Below are 23571 nucleotides of genomic sequence, written 5' to 3'. Positions count from 1 at the left end.
GGTTGTGGTTGAAGAAAGAGAAAAAAAAGTATTTTAAAATAAAAATAAATACATACACGTTCACCAACGCACGGCCGGTCAACAGGCATTACATGGCACAAGGGCACCGCTCGGCCATCACCAACAGTACTGGGCGTCCTTTCAGCCCACCGCCTACTTACAGTACGTTTTGCAGGGTTAGCTGTATGGTTACTGGTAGCTACATCTACATGCATTCGCATGCACCACAGTTACGGAGGCATTGAGGATAAACACATGGAGCAGCTCCTCAGTCTCAGTCATACGTTACATATTCATCGTCTTTTCATACGCATACGGTAGAGGGATTAGTCTCCAAGTGCATGGTTAATCCTGTTGCTCCACAGGTGGACTCGGTCGTTCACGCAGCTTAGGAGTCGCTGGGACTCATCTCGTTGCAGTACCGGTGTTTCCGCATCTGCACAGGCCAAGCACGTGCACCTGTCTCCCCGGGGGTTTTCTTTGGCTACTGGTATAGGCAGGTACATTACTCCTGGTGTTAATGTTTTACAGCTCGTTGGTTCCATCATGTCGCATATTTCTGACACTGAGGAATTCGCGTCTCTCCCGGCAACTCCGGCTAGGGGCTCTGAGCATGGGAGCGCCCCGTCTCTCAGAGCGTGGACCATTCCCAAGATCATCGCGGAGCTTCAGAAAAGGGGCATCCCTTTTTCGGCCACGGCTAGAAAGGCGGAACTTTTTAGGTTGCTGTTTCCTCAGTATGCTGCGAGTGCTAGCACTAGCCAGGTGTCACTGCAGACGGTGGTAACGTCTTTAACACAGATTCATGCCTCTCTGCACACATTGACCACTTCCGTACATGACTTGCAGCATAGGACCAATGATCTTGAGAGGCTGACAGCCGCAGGGCCGGTGGCGGTACCTCAGTTAGTGCCAGGTATTTCGGCGGTAGTACCTGGAACAGACGGCACGGTGGTCCCCAGTACTCCAGGTATTGCAGTCTATCCTCCGCACGTCACCCCTGATCACTTTGTCCCCAGCAGCCTGAAGAAAGACATCTTAGAGGGCAAAGATATTAACTTGGCATCACTTCTCATAGAAGTGCATGATGTCACGGATAACAAATCGTTCGCTTGCGGTGAGGTATCGGTCGTCCTGAAAGCAAGGGGCCCCAGACTTAACCGCAAGCTATCGATACCCGAGTTCGTGTTAGCTTTCGGGGTGTACAGAGACGTGGTCTGTTCAGTTAAGCCCATGAGAAGGGAGGAGTTGGATGCTTACCTGCACATAGTGATAGATCTAGCCTACAAATATGGGGGTACGCTTTCTGCGTCTATCACCGGGCATTTTCGGCCAAAGCTGCGGCGGCGTTAGCGCAGTTTTAGTTTGTGGTGGATTGGGGCAGGGTCGATACAGAACTGTTTTGTAGTCACTTCGCTGGCCTAAAATCTCCCGTCTGTTCGATTTGCCAATCCTCAGCCCACACAGCTGATTGGTGTCCCACGCCTGCAGTAGCTGACACAGGGGTGCCGCCCAAACCCGCGGGTCTGTTGGCCACGCCGGCCGGCTCGACCCCCGCACAGTATGACAAATTGGGCCGACCTATTCTGTTTTTGGGGAAGGCCCAGATTTGTAACAATTTCAATCACAAGGGGTGTAACTACGCGCAGTGCAGGTTGTTGCACGTCTGCTCATCGTGCTTCAGGGCCCATCCCAAGTTCAGCTGCACGTTGAAAAACCCGTTGCAGTCGTGACTAAGCCAAGTCGACGTGGGGGTGTTGGCAGACTACTTGCGGGGTCACCCGGATCCCTCATTAGCAGCTTTTCTGACGGAGGGTTTCGAATCAGGGTTTCACACGGGGCTGGTGAGGTTACCTCAAGTTACATATGAATGTGACAATCTACGGTCAGCACTGGCCGAGCCAGGCAGGGTGGATACGTTGCTTCAGACAGAGCTCGACAAGGGTTTCATTATAGGCCCCTTTTTGGAACCTCCATTTGTGTCATGGAGAGTTAGTCCTATTGGTCTGGTCTGTGGCAAATTTTCGAATACATTTCGTCTAATTTATGACTTGTCTGCCCCTCATTCCATTGCTATACCTAGTTTGAATGCGTTGATACCTTCCGAGGAATTTACCCTCAAATACTCCTCCGTCGACCAGGCGGTGCAGTACATATTACAGGCTGGGCAGGGGGCATGGTTGTCCAAGGCAGACATATCGAATGCATTCAAGCTGTTGCCCATCGAACCTTCGTTGTGGCAATGGCATGGGGTCAGATGGAGGGGGTTGTATTATTTCGCTACCAAACTGACGTTCGGGTCTAAAAGCAGTCCCTGGTTGTTTGACATCTTTGCTCAGGCCCTTCACTGGGTGCTCGAGCACCATGTTCATTGCCAGAAAGTTTTGCATTACTTGGACGACTTTCTGCTGGTGGAGTCCCCTCACAGGACAGCGGGTGATCTCAGATTATTGTTAGAAACTTTTGATTCACTCAACGTCCCAGTGGCGTCCAACAAGGTGGAGGGTCCCAGCATTGTCCTCACGTTTCTAGGCATTGTCCTGGACACCGCGGCCATGCAAGCCAGGTTGCCGCAGGACAAATTGGTTAGGATAAGGGAGGTCATTCACAAACTGACAATATCTCCTTTTTGTTCCCGGAAGGAGTTGCAGTCGATGCTGGGCATGTTGAATTTCGCCATGCGTATTGTTCCGCAAGGTAGGTCATTTATTTCTAGACTTCTGGCATTGTTACCTACAGTGTCAGAACAGGACGCACTGGTTCAGCAGCGCGTGCCGATCTAGCCATGTGGGATGATTTCCTGCAACGTTGGAACGGGATCTCCTTGTTTATCCCTCAGGTTTCGGCTAGGTCGCCTCAGGTAGTAACGGATGCAGCAGCATCTTTCGGTTTTGCAGCTATTTTTGGCACTCACTGGTTTTCCAGCGCATGGCCCATAGAGGTGCAATCCATCCCCAAATTTTCGGAGACGTCATCATTGTTTGAAATTTACCCGATGGTGGCAGCTGCCAAGGTTTGAGGTGGATTGTGGGCAGGACACACTGTCACGTTCGTCACGGATAATCAGTCCACGGCTGATATCATTAACAAAGGCAGGTCTAAGTCTTTGGCGATCTTGTCTTTCATGCGTAGGTTAGTGTGGTTGTCCCTACAGCATAAGTTTAATTTCACATGTGTGTTTATTCCTGGTGTATGCAATGTTGCTGCTGATGCTTTATCTAGATTCAAGATTAGTGTCTTTTTCCAACAGAATCCAGACGCGGACGGGCTTCCTACAACCGGTGCCCTCTTTTCATCAACTAGTACTGGAATAGAGAGACATCATCATAACGCAGCAAGACTTATCAGTCTCTCTCGTGCAATACTCGTAAAGCTTACGATGCTGCCTGGAAAGTTTTCAGTGCTTTTCAGGTCAAACATGCGACTACGGATCCCACGCGTACCTCCTACATCCTCGCTTTCATTTCATACTGTCATTCGGACCTCAAGCTAGCATACACCACCATCGGGTTATACTTGGCCGGGGTGCAACATCATATTTCCCTGAGCTGGACGGAGAAACGGTTGTTGTTCTCGGCTCATCCTGTTAGAGCTATTTTAAAGGGGATTCAGAAATCTCAGAGGAAATCTCCAGGAGGCAGGTTGCCCATCACCAGTCATATGTTTCGGGCCCTCTCTGACATGTTAGACAAAGCTCCGTTTGGTAAGCTGCGGAGTCTGGTGTTGAAGGCCGCTATTCACCTCGCATTCTATGGGTTTGTTAGACAAGGCAAATTTGCCCACGCTAGTTTCAATGCTACCCCCGTAAGCAAGAGGCAGTTAGTTCGGTATCCCGGGCACTTCGTGCTGTCCCTAGATCGATGTAAGACCAACCAAGTTGGCGACCCTACGGAAGTCAGGTTCTTTCCCTCCGGAAACGCCTGGTGCCCTGTAGCTGTGCTGGATAGTCTCCTGGCCCTGTTGTCTCCTTTCACAATGGATAGCCCTTTGCTGCCTTTTCCATATACCCCCTTGTCAGGTAGTCAGTTCATGAGTCATGTTAGGTCCCTCATGGGTCACTGGGGTTCGATCCCAAAAGGTATTCTGGACATTCCTTCCGCATAGGGGCAGCGTCGGCTGTACCCGCACACGTCATCAAGAGGTTGGGCAGGTGGAACTCGTCTTGTTTCGCTAGGTACATACCAGACCCCCATGTGGAGATGGCGGATGCATTTGCAAAGTTGGCTAAATAATGCTGTTAAATAAATATATTCCTAAATGGTTGGTTTTTGCCCCCTCATTGGCATACTGTCCATCCGGATCAAGGCACACCTCAGGTCAGTATTGGGTTACTTGCCCTTATGGCAAATGGATTCCGAACACAAATGTACTTTTAGGGAAGTCAGGAAGTCATAGGAAGCAATTTGGTGTTCACATTGTGCATATGCATGTACATAATCGGATGTGCAATCTGGTACGCCGGGCACGACGTGCACATGCACACGCTTGTTCTAGCTGTTGGCGCCAGGTGGGCTATTTAAGGACAATGGATGCAGCTGCTAACTGCTGAAAGATCTTCAGCTGTATCCTGTGCCCTGTTGCTGTTATTTTGGATCTGACCCGGCTTGACTCTCGACTGCTTGCCTGCCTTCTGACCCCAACCTGTCTTGACTATGCTTCTGCATCCTGTTTTGGTTCTGCTTGCATGCAAGGTTCTTACCCAGCTCCCCAGTGACTTCACTCCTGTCTTCTGATTCTGCACCTCGCTGCCCGCCAGTTGCCGACCCGGTCCGACTGACTGCTTCTGTCCTAGGCCTGCTGCTCACAGTCTGGTTTGGAAGGTACTCTGCTTCCAGCTACCTGCATCATCACTCCTGCACCAGCAGTCCTGCATCAGCTCAGGCATTTCAGTGCATTCCCTGTACCACCTACAGGGGTGTTCTGACAAGAGCTGCAAGGGGGAGCCTCCCTCATCACTTCAGGCCGCACCAGGTATGGGACTCCTACACTGCCTGTCAACTAAAAAAAAATCACCACCTGAATTTAGGGATGTAAATAAGTCAGAACCTAGGTCTAGGTTCAGCAATGTTATGGGTCCAAAAAATGAGGTCAGCTGCCTACCTGAAGATACTGAATGACCATGTTTTTCCATCAATGGATTTTTTGCTTTCCTGATGGCATGGTATATTCCAAGATGACAATGCTAGGATTCATCCGGCTCAAATTGTGAAATAATGGTTCAGGGAGCACGAGAATCCATTTTTACAAATGGATTGGCCACCACAGAGTCCAGACCTTAACCCCACTGAGCATCTTTGGGATGTGCTGGAGAAGACTTTACGCAGTGGTCTGACTCTTTTATCACTACTTTGGTGAAAAATAAATGCAACTCTGGACTGAAATGAATGTTGTGACATTGCATAAGCTTATCAAAACAATGCCATGGTCAATGCGAGCCATCATCAAACCTAAGGGCAGTCCAACAAAATATTGGAGTATGTAATTTTTTTTGGAACAGGCAGTGTATTTTTGTTTCATCCACAGAAATAAATAAATAACCTGAATAAAGAAACTGTCACCTTGTATATCAATCAAATGCACATATCTACTTAGCTTAGCCCCACCAGCAGCTGTAGGTCATGACTGCAGCAGAATATCATGTATGCATAAATGTATTTTTGTCACAAAGCACGCATAGAATACCCATATAGTAGTGATGTGCACACTTTCAGTGTCTTTCACAAATTTGCGCACAGTACACACCTATATCAGTGTCTCAGCTTGAACTACATACCTACAGTGTCCATCACTCATTTACACACCGGACACACCTATAGTAGTGTCCAGCACTTACAGGAACTGCTCACCTACAGCAGAGCTCTCTGCCCATGGATACAGTGCACCCCTAAAGCTTTGTCCTACACTAACAAATAAGGGCAGCAGGATCCCCCTCATCCATCCTCGCTGTGTTTCTCCCACCTAGTCAGTTGTGGCATGGTCACTCTGATATAGTGGTAGCAGAGCAACTCTTTCTCTTGTCTCCTGCCAGGGATCAGTAGAGCAGTTGTGGATGGGGTCCGGAGGGATCAGAAGGGTCTCAGGAAGGGTGCAGATTATCTCAGGAGGGCTGTTGAGGGTCTAAGGATGGGGAGATGTGTAGGCCAGCACTGTAAACAGGAGCTGTGTGGTCCCCAGCAAACGCAGGACCTCAGGTAGATGCTTCAGTTGACAGATTTAATGCACATGTATCAGTGTTTAGTATTGTGGCATTTTCAAGAGTACGTGAATACTGATATCGGTATCAGTACATCCCTAGTTCTTATATATGTGCCTAGTGTTCAGCTTTAATATAGATAAGGTTATTAAATAACAGACTAGAGCTGCAACAACTAATCAATTTAATCAATGATAATCGATGAGTAGGGATGCACCGATACCACATTTTTAAGACCGAGTACGAGTACCGATACTTTTGATCAAGTACTCGCAGATACCAATTACCGATACTTTTTCTTAAAGGGACAGGTCACATTTTTTTCTAAAGCAATACAAACTAATGCTTTAAGGTCACTTTCTTAAGATTCTGATTCATGAGATGACGAGGAAGCATGACGCCGGCTTCCCGGCCAATCAGAATGCCGGGTGCTGCGTCATTACACGGCGCCTGGCTTCCGGATTTGCTAGCTTCCTGACCAATCGGGAAGCCGGGCAGCGCGTCATTGCACGCTACCCGGCTTCCTGATTGGCCGGGAAGTCGGCTCCATGCTCTCTCATCACAAGTGACGAGAGAGCATGGAGCCGTTTCCTGGCCAATCAGGGAACCGGGCAGCATGTAATGCTGCGCTGCCCCGCTTCCTGATACAGGAAGTACTCGTGCTAGGTATCGGAGCATTTGGGCGAGTACGAGTACTCACCCAAATACTCGGTATCGGCACCGATACCAGTATCGGTATCGGTGCATCCCTATCGATGAGAATCATTGTCAACGATTCTCATTATCGATTAGCTGATCTGATTAGTTGATTCTGCTTGTTCCATGGGCTCTGTGTCCCATCCCATCCCCGCTGCTCTCAGTGGGGATGGGAGGGGACACAGACCACTGCAGCGGATGTCCAGTGGTGAGGAGAGCTCCGCACATAAATCTCCCACCAGCCTCAATGCTGCAGTCTGTGTCCCCTTCGATTCCCACTGCTCTCCCCACCTGTATTGGCAGAGGCAGCGGGGATCGAAGGGGACAGAAAAATTGGAGACGGAAGCGCCACTACCTGGCGCAATAAATGTGGTAGAGTGGGGTGTAAGTGTTGTACTCACCTAAGGCTGGGTGAGTATTCACTTGTAATCGTCGGGTTGCAGTGAAGTGGATGGGGTGGAGTGGTGGTAGTCGTCCCTCTTTTTCAGGGTGGTGTGGCGTTTCAACCCAGTAGTCAGATGGGGATACAAACGCGAGGGGGTGAGGTATGCAATGGTGGGTGAAGAAGGGGTGGGCTTCTGTAACTCACCGTGGGGATAGTGGAGGGCGGCTCTCAGCGATGACGGTGCGGCCCGTGTTGTGCCTGGGCGGTGGGCCGTGGGGTGGTCCTCAGGAATGCTGGCACAGGTGTCCTCTGATGGCAGGTGCTGTGGAGCGGTAGAGCGACGTGTTGTCCTGGATGGGGGAGCTGGAGAGCGGTTGGAGGCGCCGGGATGCCGGAGTGTTCAGCCGCAGTGGGAGAAGGATTCACGCTGGGGCTTTCGGACAGCCCGATGGAGCTGTGACTTGCAGGCGTTTGCTGGAGAAGCCTATAGTGCGGATGTTGCGGCGTGAGCCGTGAAGAGCGGGTCAGAGGTAGAAGTTTCAGGGGTTGGAGCCTGGTGTCAGGAAGCGAGCGGTGTCTGTGGACGGGTGGAATGTAGGAGACACTCTGAAGAACCGTGAAGACCGTGCTGACGGCGACGCATTTCAAAGGTTAAACCTTCTTTTTCAAGCCGATGTGAGGGGCTTGAAGGGGACAGAGACTGCTGCAGCCGGCACCCAGTGGAGAGGAGAGACCACTGTCAGATGCTGTGCTCTGCACTCCCCCGCGCCTCACCTTGGTATCAGTTGCAAGGTTGCTCCCATCCGGCGGCTGGGAGCAATAGCCAGCCTGCTATTGGCCCACACTGGGACGCGCAATACCACAATGCTGTGTGTTTCAATGCGATGCAATTGCAAAAAATGTGAATGCAGGTTTATTTCTGAAGTAAAATTTATGTTTGTAACATTCCATTTGTGTATTTTCAATTCCAAAGTATTTTATTGGTTTTAAATAGCGTTACTGAGATAACATTAACCCTTTCGCTGCCACCGCCATAAGTGTTCCCGGCTGGCCAGCTCAGTATGCCTTACATCGGTGGCATTTACAGTTCTGCTATAAGCTCATGGTCGCTTTAGCGACCATGAACTTATAGCAGAACTGTTCAGCAGACTGTCCCCTTCAAATTAATAGCTGTCATCAGCGGCTCGCAAGCTGCTGATGACAGCTATTAGCAAAAATACCGGGTGCCCCCGCCGTCACTGGCCGCCAGCATCAGCAGTCTCTCATCCCTGCCTGGAGGAGCTTCAGGCAAGGAAATGTGTCGGCATGGATCCCCGCTGCTGTCCCCCGCTTGTAGTGTCTGTGGCAGCGGATCCGAAGTAAAATCATCGGTGGGGGAGCAAGCGGCGGCTGGCCGCAATCCATGATGGCCGAGCGCTATAGAGACCGGAGCCGCTGTGCATGGCCGAGCAGGGGATCGATAAATATAATTGATATTTATCGATCCCGCTGTGCAGAGCAAACACCGGAGTGATCGTCTGATCACTCCAGTGTTTGTAAATAACTGGGGACACATAGTACTATGTGTCCCCAGTTATGAATGAACAGGCTGTGATTTACATCACAGCCTGTTCATTCAAGAATTTATGAATGGGAAGAAGCACTCACTACAGAGGCTCCTCCCCATTCATAAACTAATGATAGTAAGATATTTTTACTATCATTAGTTTCTGAATGAATGGGAAGCCTCTGTACTGAGTGCTTCCCATTCATTGAGTGCTGAGCTTGCAGAAAAAGAAATTGAGGACTCTGTTCTCAATTTCTTTTTCTGTTTCAAAAGGGAAATGTCAGGGGTCTGTTTAGACCACAGATATTTCACCGCAGCCCCCCTCCCCAACAGTAAAACAAACAAAAAAATTATTAAAAATAAAGTAAAAAAATGTAATTAAAAAAGTGTAAACAAAAACGAATAGAAAAAAGCACAATCCCCCCCACCACATAACATACACATATTGTGGTGTACGCCATGCACATGCAATGCAGTGCGTTGTTAGAACGCATCGCAGTGCATGATTTTTTTTTCTTTTAGTAGAACCCTCTTTTTATTCTACCGGGCCTGCGCTTTCAGAAAATATATGGTTTGGGGTCTTTTACAAACGCTAGCAACCCAACAGTTCAACATCAAATCAATGGGAAAAATTGCAAAAACGGCGTGGCCAGCTGATTTGAAAAATGTTCCGGAGGGCTTGGCAGCGAAAGGGTTAATGCACGTCAAGGTATCACACGTAATATACAATCAAAACGTAGGAGCAAGACATTGTATGTAGAACTTGTTACTTGATACACAAAGCGCCTCCTCGCAGAGAAGACAAGGCTTTTATCTATAGCAGGTAGATAAGCTATCTCGAGGAGAAGGTACTCCAATGTCGACCCCTGGACCACGAGGGGGCCTATCCGGGCAGCTGTCCCTGTACTCCAAGGCCGAGAGTGTCGCTAAACTTTAATATAACAAAAATTGTTAAGTAGGGTGTGCATGGGCGATCCAAGGGTTCCAGACCTTCTGGAATTTCTTTTGCTTTTTGAGGATACTAGAGAGTTTCTCATTTATGAAAAAAGAATCTATTGCACGTCCGCAAAAGAAACAAATTGCTTTCACCAGGCTTGGGCTATTGTTTGTTTTACCGCTAGAAGGATAAAAACGGCCAATTTATATTGGGAGTTCGTGAGAGCCGGTGGCTTGAAGTGCAGGAGCGCAAACCCCGGGTCTCTTGCTATAGGTTTATTAAAAAGAGACCGTAGGAGAAGAAAGGTCTTGGACCAAAGTCTCGTTAGCATAGGACAAGTCCACCATGTATGGAGAACGTCCCCTTTGGCCGAGCAACCTCTGAAGCACAGAGCTGAAAATGAGGGGTTTAGATGAGTCAATCGGGAGGGGACCATATACCATCTCATCATAGATTTGTAAGCAGTCTCCAGGGAAGTGATATTAATCGTACAGGAGGCCGTCAGTTTCCACACCTGCTGCCATTCATGAGCGGGCTTGGTTTTACGAAGATCGAGCTCCCATCTACGAGTATAGGCATGATCCGTTGGGAAGACACTGAGTTGAGGTGTGAATACAGTATAGAGATCAATTTAGGTTGCATAGGTGAGTGGTAACATATGTGTTCAAAGATTGTTAGCGCTGGGAGGGTAGATCTATTAGCGATCATAGAAGAGGCCGAATGTCTAATTTGTAGGTATCGTAAATGTTCCCTGAGAGGGATTTGTAATAGGGTTCTAAGGTCAGACCAGGTGCTGAGCTCCCCACCTCGCAGAAAGTTATGTAAGTAGCAAAATTTGTGGGAAGACCGCCATCCAAAGGATCCCGCTGCCTCCAATCCAGGGACAAACAAAGGGTTGCCCAGGATGGGAAGCAGGGGGAGGTGGGGCGAGATCAGCTTGCTAGAGTATTTGACAGAATCCCAGACTGCCAGGGTGTGTCTCATGATAGGACTCATGGATTTGAGGCGTAGTTGGCACGGGAGCCATGGTAATACCTGGATGGAGATCTGATTACAGTAGAAGCTTTCAATGGTCCAGAGGGGGGCTCGAGAGGATTGGAACAAGTTGGTCATGGGGGCTATTTGGGCCGCCAGGTAGTATCTCGTTATGTTGGGAAGGCCTAGTCCGCCCTGTTTCCTATGGGCACACATAGTGAATTTGGATATACAAGGTTTTTTGGAACCCCAGACAAAGTTTGTGATGTCACGTTGGGACGCACGAAGAGCCAAACCTTTTTCAAAAGTCTTGTATATTCTTCGAATTTTCCTACATTTTCAGTTTATGCATAGCAGCAAAATGTGTGCATATTCCATTTATAGATATTTGCAAGCTGTTTTTAACCTTAAAAGGAGAACTATGGGGTGTTTTTCCCCATAGTTCTCCTTAGGGTAACGGGAGGACACAAACTAGCGTCCTCCCGTTACCCTAAGCTCAGTATACCGCGAGCTACAGCTCGCGGTATACTGAGACGCCGCACCTGGAGCGGATCCCGACGTAGATGACGGGATCCGCCCAGCTGCGTGAGTGACAGCTGGCTCTGCCTATCTAGAGGCAGAGCCAGCTGTACCCGCCCCCTCCCCCGTCCGTTCCGCCAGTCAGCGCTGGCAGATCGGAGCGGGGAGAGGGGAATCCAGCCCCTCCCCCTGTCACGGCAGAGAGCCATGACAGGATCGAGAGGTGAGGGAACCCGGTATGTGTTCCCTCACCTCCCGATCTACTGAGCCGACCTGTGACAGTCTCATTGTCACAGGTCGGCTAGAACTATGAGGTGAGTGGAAATCACTCATCTCATAGTTCTCCTTTAAAAGCTGATTCTAGATATATCCTTTTATTTCGGTTGTGCAAAAGTAGGGAAGGGCTAGTGCCTTATAAATAAATGGAGCTCCTGTGCTATTCAGGACTTTTCACACTGAGACTCCAACTTGAATCAGCGTCTTGTCTGACTATGCTTGGCACTACTGAAGTACTTAATTTCCTTATACCAAAGAGCTGAATACAACGTGCCTTTAAGCGCGGCAGAATTGGTTGCGCTTTGTGCGCATTTATATCTGCAAGTGTACTTCTTAGTGCAGCGGAGATTTGTGTGCACAGCCCAAGCAAAATTTCCATAACATACATGAGGAGGTAGCTCTGTGGGGTTGAATTTAGAGGTGCACCGAAATCCAAATTTCAAAACCGAAACAAAACCGAAATTTTAAAAATTGTCAGGCCGAAACCGAAAATGTTTTTTTTTTATTTTTTAAATATTTTACTTTTATTTATTTAATTTTTTATATTTAATTTTATTTATGAATTCATTTTTTATTAAATATTTTAATGTTTTACTTTTAAGGGCTTCGGGGAAATATTAGGGGTCTAAACAGACCCCTATTTCCCTTTTAAAATAGAAAAAGAGATGAAGGACACAAAGTGTTCAATCTCTTTTTCTGTATCCCATTATCAATGAACAGGAATCCTTTACACTGAGTGTTCCTGTTCATTCATAACTTGAGGACATAGTATGTTTACTATAACTACAACTATGAATAAACAGGAGGTGATGTATTCCTCCCATTCATTCATAATTGAGGATATAGTAAACATGCCATGTCCTCAATTATCTACATACACTAAGCGATCACTGATCGCTGATTGTTTGCATTTGCTCTCCTTCCTGACAGCTGTCACAGGAGGCTGAATGAGCAGAGCAGGGAGGAGAGCTCAGCCTCCTGTGACAGCACAGGCTATCCCCGCCCACACACCATTCTGCCGGACAGTGATAGGAGGCTGAGCGGTGTGGGAGGAGAGACACCGGCTGCTCATGGCGCTATCCTCCCGCAGCGCTCGGCCCACTGTCACACTTTCTCTCCTCCCCGCTGGAACACAAAGCAGCGCCTAGCAGGAAGGAAATAAAGCAGGGATGCGCAGATGTATCGGCAGGAAAATGGCATTTAGCCAAAAGTGCAATTTTCGGCCAATATATCGGTTCATCCCTAGTTGAATTGTTTGAGAATGTGATAGTTCAGTCGTTAGGTTGAGATGGCATAGGCTTCCCTGAAGAGATGAGTCTTTAGGGATTGCCTAAAGGCAGTCAAGGTGGGAGATAGACGGACAGGTTGGGGTAAAGAGTTCCAGAGAATGAGAGAGACTCTAGAGAAGTCCGTGAGGTGAGTATGGGAGGAGATGACAAGGGAGCTGGAAAGCAGGAGGTCTTGGGAGGAGCGGAGGGAACGGTTAGGGTGATATTTTGAAACAAGGTTTGAGAGATATCCGGGGGCAGAGTTGTGAATGGCTTTATAAGTGATTGTTAATATTTTTTATTTTATCCTTTGGGCGAGTGGAATCCAGTGCAGGGACTGGCAGAGGAGGGTTGCAGACACTGAGCGGTTGGTCAGGTGGATGAGTCTAGCAGCTGTATTCATGATAGACTGAAGGGGGGATAGTAGTGGTAGGGCAATGAGGAGGGAGTTGCAATAGTCAAGACGGGAGATAACAAGGGAGTGGATAAGTAATTTAGCAGTTTCATTGGTGAGGAGGGGGCATATTTTGGAGATGTTACGAAGGTGAAGGCGGCAGGATTTGGATAGTGACTGGATGTGGGGAAGAAAGGTGAGGTCCGAGTCAAGGATGACACCTGACACCTTGGCATGAGGGGAGGGATGGATGGTTGTGTTATCAATGTCAAGGGAAATGTTGGGGGAAGGTGCATGGGCGGGAGGAAATATCATGAGCTCAGTTTTTGAAAGATTAAGAAGTATAGCTGGTGGTATTCTGCATGCTATATAATGTATTGCTGGGATTTGTAGTCCCTCTACAACTTGCAGGTCAGTGGCAAAACTACCAGGAGCACAGCGTTTGCAGCTGTGACCAGGTCCTGGCATTCCACCACTGTCCTAAAATAAAAAAATAAAAGACTGTATTGTTTTAGGAAAAACTGCCACATGACACTTAAAAAAATGTATCAGTACTTGGTATCTGCGTGTACTTGAGGAAACATATCAGTACTCGTACTTAGTCTTGAAAAAAATGGTATTGGTGCAAATTAGTAAACTAAACCTAAGATTGTAATTCATTAAAGGAGCGAGCTTGGAGTGATGGCTACTTTACAACACAGAAAGGGAACATGTGGAACAAAATTAGCGACTTTCCAGAAGGAAGGACAGTGTCAGCAGCAATTCAGAGATGATTTGAGGATGTACAGCTAAGTGATAAGATAAGATACATTTTTGATAATAGTTAAGGTACTTGAACGCATTTTTAAGATTTACCTCTTGAATTTAGTGCCACTTTAACTACAAAATATAACTTATTTGTGTATCATTTAGCTGACGATCCTCAAATCATCTCTGAGACTATAATTTCAAAACAAATTATTAAACTAAATGTGAGATTATAGTCCATCATGGAAGCAAGCTTGGATCAGTGAATACTTTACAACACCGTTAAGGAGGGAATCGGTTATATAGTCCTCAGAGACAGCTGGGAGCAATGCAACTGATAAGAGTGATGCACAGGAGAGACCATAGGAAAATACCATATGACAAGATCTCTGGGAAGATCGACAGGTTTATTTTTTGCATTTATCGAACAGAAATTACCTAAATGCTTTTGTTTTTAACTTCTGTTTTATTAAGGTCAACAGTATGAACAGATTAACCCCTTCATGACTGAGCTAGTTTTTCGTTTCTGTTCCTAAATGACTGACACACTTTTTACATTTTTGCTGTGTGATTCTTCCACAGCAGCAAGTTTTGATTATTATTATTATTTTTAGAATTTTTTTAATAATAATTATAGTATACAAATATATTTATATATAAAAGTTTTATTTTCCTAATTTTTTGTACACTTTTTTTTTTTTTTTTACACTTTGTAAAAAAAATAAGTGTAAAAAAAAAATATTTTTTTTTTGTCAGTTTATATCAAGCAATCACTATGACTGCTTAATAAATTAACTTTTTAACATTTTTAGTTATTATCAGGCTGCTCCAAGCTTAGGAACAGCTAATAATAACTTTAGAGACTGATCCTGACAGCATGTCAGAATCAGATCTCACTAAAGGTCTTTGATCGTTCCTAGACGATCAGAAGTGATACAGAAGTGATACATTTCACTCGAGATACATTTTGTATCTAGTGGTTGAAATGTATCATTTAACATGGGCCAGGCTCTCCAGCTGTCAAAACAAATAGCAGAGAGGTGAGTCACTGCTACCTCTCTGCTATCTTCAGCTGTCAGATACGGGATCGCTATTTAGCGAACCCGTATCTGAATGTAAAGGCTTCATTCTTTCATTAATGAAAGAAAGAAGCTTTTAAAAAAGCTTAACTATTTCATTAATGAATGTCTCAATAGTGAGGCATTAATTAATGACTGGAACTGCTGAGAATCAGCAGTTACCAGCATTACAGAGGCTAATATAACTCGGCACGTACAGTGTACGTGGCCAGTCATATAGCCACTTTGTGACGGTACGTCTCCCGTCACGAAGGGGTTAAACTTTAAACAAAGCATTATATAATATTAAATAAAAATCAAACATATACCAGAGAAATATAACAAATATACCATGTCATCTTACAACTAAATACATACTAGACTTATACCATGCTATAACCCATTTTTCCAAATATATCACACACACACATCCAACCCCTACAGCACAAAAAGATGCATTAAAATTTTTGGCAGAAAAAAAAGAGAGGCAAATTGTTAGGGTTTTCATACTATATAAAAAGTATTAAAACAAACCTTCCCCAAAACAAATATTGCATATGCTCACCTGTACAACATCACATTATAAGGTAAAAACGTAGGCAGTGATTTCTTTATAATACGAATAGGAAGCCAAAGCATAAGGAGGACAATTGACCCGAAGACTATAAGATAAGGTAAAGTTAATTATTTGCTGTGTGTGCTTTTAACCTTTAAAGGGAGTGCATAGTGGTTTGAGATGAAACAGAACAAAATATAATATTGTAAATATTTTTCTTTCTTTTTTTAGTCAGTTAAACATGAAACATAGTTCATGAATATTCTGCATTTTCATTTAGCAGGTGGAGCTTCATGTTTTTCCAGCTTTTTATATGAAATTGCTATTTACATAGCATAACACCTCAAGCTGCTTGACAGAGGAATTCATCAAAACTGGAGCAGACAAAATCTGGAGCAGTTGCCCAGGGAAACCAATCAGCTTCTCTCTTCAGTCTGTTTAGTTAAGATTTGAAAATTAAAGAGAAAAGTCGATTGGTTGCAGTGCACAGCTGCTCCAGATTTTGTCTGCTCCAGTTTTGATAAATGTCTTGTGTGAGTTTTAAACAACTGAATGAGCAATGAATCATCCCAACCCCCAATTTCTGCTAGCTTCATTGTAGTTTCAATCAGGAAGGAAGTTTCTGCTTTACTCTTGCTTTAGAAAATAATACTCTTTTTAAACATGGCTTCAGTCAGATACAGGCCTGGTGGTCAGGGGCTGCCATCAGAAAATTTGGGTGGGGCCCCTCACACAGCTTTAGGCCTCCCCTACCGCACTCCCTTTTCACTAACACTAACCGCACTCCCTTTTCACTAACACTAACTGTACTCCCTTTTCACTAACACTAACTGTACTCCCTTTTCACTAACACTAACTGCACTCCCTTTTCACTAACACTAACCGCACTCCCTTTTCCCTAACACTAACCGCACTCTCTTTTCACTAACACTAACTGTACTCCCTTTTCACTAACTGCACTCCCTTTTCACTAACCACACTCCGTTTTCACTAACACTAACCACACTCTCTTTTCACTAACACTAACCACACTCCCTTTTCACTAACACTAACTGTACTCCCTTTTCACTAACACTAACTGTACTCCCTTTTCACTAACCAAACTCCCTATTCACTAACTGCACTCCCTTTGTTCCCATGTTGGTGTCAGACCTAAGGAACAAACTGGCCCCCCTCCAAGCCCCGGCAGTCTCTGCACCAGAGGAGCTTACACTCTAATGTACCTCCACATTCTCACATATGTTTATATAGCTCAGGCATATACAACAGTGCTTTGCAGGGAACAATGAGCCAGTCACATCAGTCTCTGTACAGAGGAACTTACACTATAATGTCCCCCCATAGTCACACACTATTATTATACATTTATATAGCTCTGAAATATACCGCAGTGCTGTACAGAGAACGCTGAACCAGTCACATCAGTCTCTGTACCAGAGGAGCTTAAACTCTAATGCAGAATGGCACCGGCTATAGGAAGACTAAAAATCCCAGCAATACATTATACAGCAATGCAGAACATTATATGAATTGGCTGGATAGAGGAGTCCTCCGCACACCTTACAACAGTCCAGGCCTATATAAAAAACGGTGCTCACAGTGACAATCACGGATGGTGCCGTGCAAACACAAAGCAGAAAAAGGAAGTTCACCAGCACTAAATTGTTTCAGCATGTCCAGTTTTATTGGACAAAGACGTCACAACAACACAAGTCAACGTTTCGAGACCACACAGGGTCTCTTCCTCAGGGCAGAAATAAATTGAGGACACATAGTCCTCAATCTTTTTCTGAAGCCCCTGTTATAAATGAACAGGAATCCTCTATACGGAGTGTTCCTGTTCATTCATAATGTGTGGAGATAATATGTTTACTATATCCACAATCATGAATGAAAAGGAGGTGATGTAGATCACTTCCCTCCATTCATAATTGAGGACACAGTAAACATGTCCTCAATTATTTATATATTGTACTAGCTCTCCTTTCTGACACGCTGTCACAGGAGTGAAAAAATTTAAATCTGCGCTTATGGAAGGGTTAAGTGTTAAAGCTGCTGTGCTATAGTTTTTAACGACAATGAAATAATGAGTGTGCAGCGCTGTAGGTGTTTTATGTGTTACACATCTATTAACATGCTAAAATCCCTACAATAGGTAAAGTGTAGTGTTAAGCCAACTGACAGGAATGGATTTATTCCTGTCTCTAGTTGTCATCATCCGATGTGGCTAAAGGGAATCCCCAAGGGCCAGTTTACCAGATTAAGACGAAACTGCGCAAAGGAGGAAGATTTTTATGCACAGTCAGAACTTTTGGTAAAAAAATTTTAAGAAAAAGGCTATGACGGTAATAAGTTGGGAAAAATACAAACAGAAGTGCAAAATAAGGATAGGTCAAAACTTCTGGAACCAGCCACACGATCTAAAACCCCACCACCTCTTTTATTCATTACAAACTTCTCAGCCCAATACAAACAGGTTGAAAATATTTTGAACAAACATTGGCATATATTAAAAAGAGATCGCACTTTGGGTTCTATTCTCCCTAACCAACCTAAAGTAGTTTACAGACGGGCACCCAATCTCAGGAACATACTGGCTAAGAATATATTCAATCCACCAAAGGAAAAAATTACTCTTTTTAACGGCATAGGTTTCTATCCATGCAAATATTGCATTAGATGTAAAACAACAGGCACGAGAAAGAAGGTCACGGAGTATTAAGTCTAATACTACCAATAAAAACTATAAAATTAGGAAGTTTGTGTCATGCCATAGTAGGTATGTCACTTACCTCCTAGAATGTCCTTGCGGACTACAGTATGTAGGGAGGACCTCTAGACAGTTGAAAGTAAGGCTTGAAGAGCATATACATAATATAAAAAAGGGGTATAATAAACATAGCCTTTCTAAACATTTTAAAATATTCCATAATTGTGACCCAAAACAACTTAAAATTGTGGGTATTGACAAAATTGAAAAACATTGGAGAGGCAGTAACCTTCTCCAAAAAGTCTCGCAAAACGAATCCAAATGGATATTTACCCTCGACACCATGACTGGAATCAGGCAAGACTGACTTTGGAGTGTAACAAGAACTGCTTTATTGAGGCAGAGCACACAGAATTTATATCTGACAGGAATAGATAAGCATTCATTGTTACATGGAAGAGTTTCCTCCCCCAGACAGCCGGGTGTCGCATTGTATTGTCTTACTTAGAGAGGAGCTTAATCTCATCACTGTAACAATGGCCCCTCCAGCCAACCTGCTGCCTTTAGAACAATGGTTCCCATCAAGTCACATGGTGACCAGCTCTCCCCAGATAACATAGTAAACTGTAAAATACCCCCAGCACACAAAGTTATCCGGGGAAATGAATCTGCAGCCCTAGGTCCGTCACAATGCTCCCCCCTGTTCCATAGTCCGGCAGACTAGGTAGGTATGGTGTTCTTTGGATGCAACTCAGCATTGTCTCTCCTCCAAACACGACGAGTTGTGTTTCTACCAAATAGTTCTATTTTGGTATCATCTGACCATATAACATTTTCCCAATCCTCTTCTGGATCATCCAAATGCTCTCTAGCAAACTTCAGACGGGCCCGGACATGTACTGTCTTAAGCAGGCGGGCACGTCTGGCACTGCAGGATCTGAGTCCCTGGCAGCGTAGTGTGTTACTGATGGTAGCCTTTGTTACGTTGGTCCCAGCTCTCTGCAGGCCATTCACTAGGTCCCCCCGTGTGGTCCTGGGATTTTTGCTCACCGTTCTTGTGATCATTTTGACCCCACGGGGTGAGATCTTGCGTGGAGCCCCAGATCGAGGGAGATTATCAGTGGTCTTGTATGTCTTCCATTTTCTAATTATTGCTCCCACAGTTGATTTGTTCACACCAAGCTGCTTGCCTATTGCAGATTCAGTCTTCCCAGCCTGGTGCAGGTCTACAATTTTGTTTCTGGTGTCCTTCGACAGCTCTTTGGTCTTCACCATAGTGGAGTTTGGAGTGTGACTGTTTGAGGTTGTGGACAGATGTCTTTTATACTGATAACAAGTTCAAACAGGTGCCATTGATACAGGTAATGAGTGCAGGACAGAGGAGCCTCTTAAAGAAGAAGGTACAGGTCTGTGAGAGCCAGAACCCTTGCTTGTTTGTAGGTGACCAAATATTTATTTTCCACCATAATTTGCAAATAAATTCATTCCAAATCAGCCCATGTGATTTGTCTAGATTTGTCTTCTCATTTTGTCTCTCATAGTTGAGGTCTACCTATGATGCCAATTACAGGCCTCTCTCATGTTTTTAAGTGGGAGAACTTGCACAATTAGTGGCTGACTAAATACTTTTTTGCCCCACTGTATATATCCCTGAAAAAGGGATTACACTTTACCCATTGTAGGGATTTTAGTAAGCTGTCACAGGAGGCTGAGCGAGTGGTGCGGGGAGGAGAGCTCGATCTGACAGCTGACTTCTCCCCCACACCGTTGGCCGGCCTCCTGTGAGCATTGGCTGTCTCCACCCACACGGCCGTTCTCCTGATCTGTGACAGGAGGCTGAGCGGTGTGGGGAGGAGGGACGCCGACCGCTCACAACACTCTCCTCCCGCAGTGATCAGCCTCCTGTGATAGTTTCTCTCCTCCTCGCTGGGACACAGAGCAGAGCCCAGCGGGGAGTAGAGAAAGCAGAGATGCACCGCTATTTCGGCCAAAAAATTGCACTTTCGGCATTTTGCCAAAAGTGCAATTTGCGGCCAATATGTTTCGGCGTCCGATATATTGGTGTATCCCTAGTCCTAAACTTCTGGAAGTCTTTGCTGGAACCAAACCATGAGTTAGAGTTCCTGGAGTTCCTCCGGAAAACAGACCAGGGCAGGATGTTTCCTCCCCAGGAGAATTTGCTCTGTAGTCCCATGTGTGGGACCTTCAATCCAAGGATCAACCCTTGGTTAGATTTGTGATCAGGGTTTTGGGACTGATGGTTGCCTTCTTTGAGGCAGTTACCTACATTCAATTCCATTCCAGACAACTTCAACTGAGCATTCTGGCAGTGTGGGACAAGCAGACACCTTCTCTAGACTGCCCCATGCTTCAGGACCTATTCGCCGAGGAATTTCAGGCTATCGAGCAATGTTTGCGTCTCCCTTCATTGGTCAGGTCACCTACAGGGCCTACTGGCTGACAACACCATGGCTGTGGCATGCATCAACCAGAAGCCGCGCTGTGCAGCAGTAAGCAAATCCTGTCTTGGGTAAAAAGTAACGTTCCAACCTTATGCATCGGGCACATCCCAAGAGTGCACAATTGGCAGGCAGATTTCCTCAGTCAACATAACTGGCCTCTATTTTCCAAAGAATTTAAGGAGATCTGCTGCTGTTGTGGGCTGCCGGATGTAGATCTCTAGATGCCCAGACTAAGTATCGAATTGGACAAGTTTGTATCCTGGTCCAGGAACGCAAGAGCATTCACAATGGACGCGCTGGTAGCTCCGTGGGATCTCCCTGCTTTACGCTTTCTGGAGGTGATTGGTGGAGTAAAAATTTTACCAGAAGGGGTAAGGGCGGGTGGGGTGTCACGAACGAAACAACAGGTGAGTAGGAGAAACAGGGGTTAAAATGTGTGGGGCTCCTCCCACAAATACGGCTAACAAGTTACTGATACACACCTGAACACAGAGGTGATGAACCTGCCTAACTTAACCTGAGGTGTGCCATTGGCACTATGGATAGTATGCAAATAAGGGGGTAAAAATTACCCTGTAGGGATGGAAAAGCAGAATTATTGGCACGGAACAAATTACACAAGACGTTTAACATAACACCTGATACATCTCCCACTGAGGATTGGGCACATACCTAGCATAACATTCTGAGTTCCATCTGACCAACTGTTGGATGACGTGTACCGATATGCTCTTACTAGATGCTGCAGAGGCTGCCCTAATCCTAACTGAATAACCCGAACACTGCTCAGGGTTGAGACCCATGTTGGCTATCACAATACGGATATGCTTCATGAATTGTGAGGAACTGAGTGGTCCTAATGAAAAGGATAATAGAGGGCTATTAGGAGGGGAATGAACAACTGGTCCAGAGTCTCAACTGGAAACCAGGCATTGTAAATGGTGAAATACTTAACCTCTATGCATTTAACAGGTTGCAGAGTCTTGGAGTGTTCCAGACTTAGACTAAAGTACGTGAAGTGGCGAGTCAGAAGTCTTCTGGAAAGAGCAGGGCCTGTGACCTGGTGACAATAAACACCTCGCGTCTGAGAAAACCGTAGAACGCCAAGATGGCCGCTTTTAAAACTAGGCTAGGGAGTTTGCCAAAGGGGCCAAAAAATAACTGCATAGCCCTATAGGCCAGCCACAACCATTGACGAGACGGGTCGAATCATTAGAAACCTGCAGGATGACCCTCAACATACCATCACACTTAGCAAGGAGCTCCTCCAACATCAGCACTCACCAAAAGCAGGGGACGGGTGCTCCGCCAAACAATGGACAAGGAACCCCGTGCCAAATGCAGCACAGTCATGCCGAGTAGGCCTGCCTCAGAGTACAGGCTGACACAGGATGGGCCCTGAAAGCTAGGGGCTCAAATATGCCACAGGCGACACTACCCAAAAACTGCAGGTGGCATGGTCAAAAATCATTGCGAGCTTGGGGATTACCTACGAAATAACTGTGTCTGTCAGATTTGTCCAGCCGCACCGCCTGCGTGTGACTGGCAGGAGGTCCCACCGCAGACCTAGAAGGGCCAGGGGCGGAAGGTGTATCAGCACTGGGGCACCACACAATGGTGTGACAGGAGAACTGGCAGATAGCACAAAACCGGGAATTCCAAACCTGTAAAGTGGTGGGAGAACAGCTCCATGTCAACACAGCCCCAGTAGGTTATAACTAGGAACTGAGCCAGGGCAGCTGCCGCCTTAGCTGAAAATTACTGGATGTAGTCATGAAAAGGAGAAGCCACCATACCTATGTCCCAACTCAACCAATCTATATAGCTACAAATCCAATACATCCCTCCTGTTCGGCGTGACTGAACATTCCTGTGAACGCTAATCGCTAACATGAACTCGGGCAACTACTGAATCAGTTGGGGATCTTCAGCCTCGAGGATGACCGACATCCCTACAAGCGAAGGATTTGTTTACTGCCAGATCACAAGATGCCAAAAGTAGGGAGGCCAGATTCACATCTTTCCCCTCGAGGATATTCCTCCTAATATAAGGCCTTAGAGCTGAAGATGTTTCCCACCACAAACTCCATCCTACGCCGAAGACTCTGACTAGAGGAATTAAGAGAATTCAGCAAAGTGTGAATTTGCGTCAGGGAAGTAGCCATAGACCGTTAGCCCTGGTAGCAATGGAGCTAGGAAACAATAAGCGGACCAGTTCAGCTTTCAGGGCCATCACCGTCACTTCAGGGTGAAGTAGCGTGGTGTGACGCCCTAACGTAGTGCAATCATGCCCTAACCGTAACGTGATGGAAACCCCTAACCAAGTTTCACACACCTGGCGAGAATGGAGAAGCAGAAATTCACATGGGGAACCGATGCGACCCACAAACAAGACACTCCTGCGAGTAGAGGGAAGCACAACATATCCCAATGCATGAATGACCCAGATAACTTAGACCATACTTATTTTTCATTTATTTATTTTTTATTACACACATATATCTGGAGGCACATATACACATATGTATACATATGTACACATACACACATACTGTGCGTATATTAAGATATATACACATACAAAAAGACAACGTAACCGTAATGTATTAAAGACAGCGAGGCCGTGTGAACATATACATGAACAGGGTAAAACGCAAGCATATCAGAATGAGCAAACAGTGAACACACTTTTCATTAACAATTAGACACGTTCACATAGAGAAACATGTACATGAATGGCAACGGAAACATGAGTTACCACATGATAATTGTTCGTTACTTACTCATAAATATCTATAGATATATCTATATATATATATAGATATATCTATAGATATATATGCCACTGC

At 45.7% G+C, this 23571-nt stretch overlaps 1 protein-coding gene across 1 annotated transcript in view; it reads right to left on the bottom strand.

The window, feature by feature from the left end:
* Positions 1 to 23571, bottom strand: part of MARCH6 (membrane associated ring-CH-type finger 6) — a 499681-nt gene that overhangs the window by 269620 nt on the left and 206490 nt on the right. Inside the window, exons 11-12 of the mRNA XM_018566614.1 lie at positions 22536 to 22539; positions 15560 to 15656 (exon numbers count right to left, since the gene is read on the bottom strand). Coding sequence (XP_018422116.1) covers positions 15560 to 15656; positions 22536 to 22539 — 101 coding nt within the window. The remainder of the gene's footprint in view (positions 1 to 15559; positions 15657 to 22535; positions 22540 to 23571) is intronic.

This window comes from Nanorana parkeri, unplaced genomic scaffold (genome assembly GCF_000935625.1).
Source record: "Nanorana parkeri isolate BGI_ZX_2015 unplaced genomic scaffold, ASM93562v1 scaffold963, whole genome shotgun sequence".
NCBI lineage: Eukaryota > Metazoa > Chordata > Amphibia > Anura > Dicroglossidae > Nanorana > Nanorana parkeri.
The sequence above is the reverse complement of the archived record's forward strand: the minus strand, read 5'-3'. Positions and strand labels throughout refer to the sequence as shown.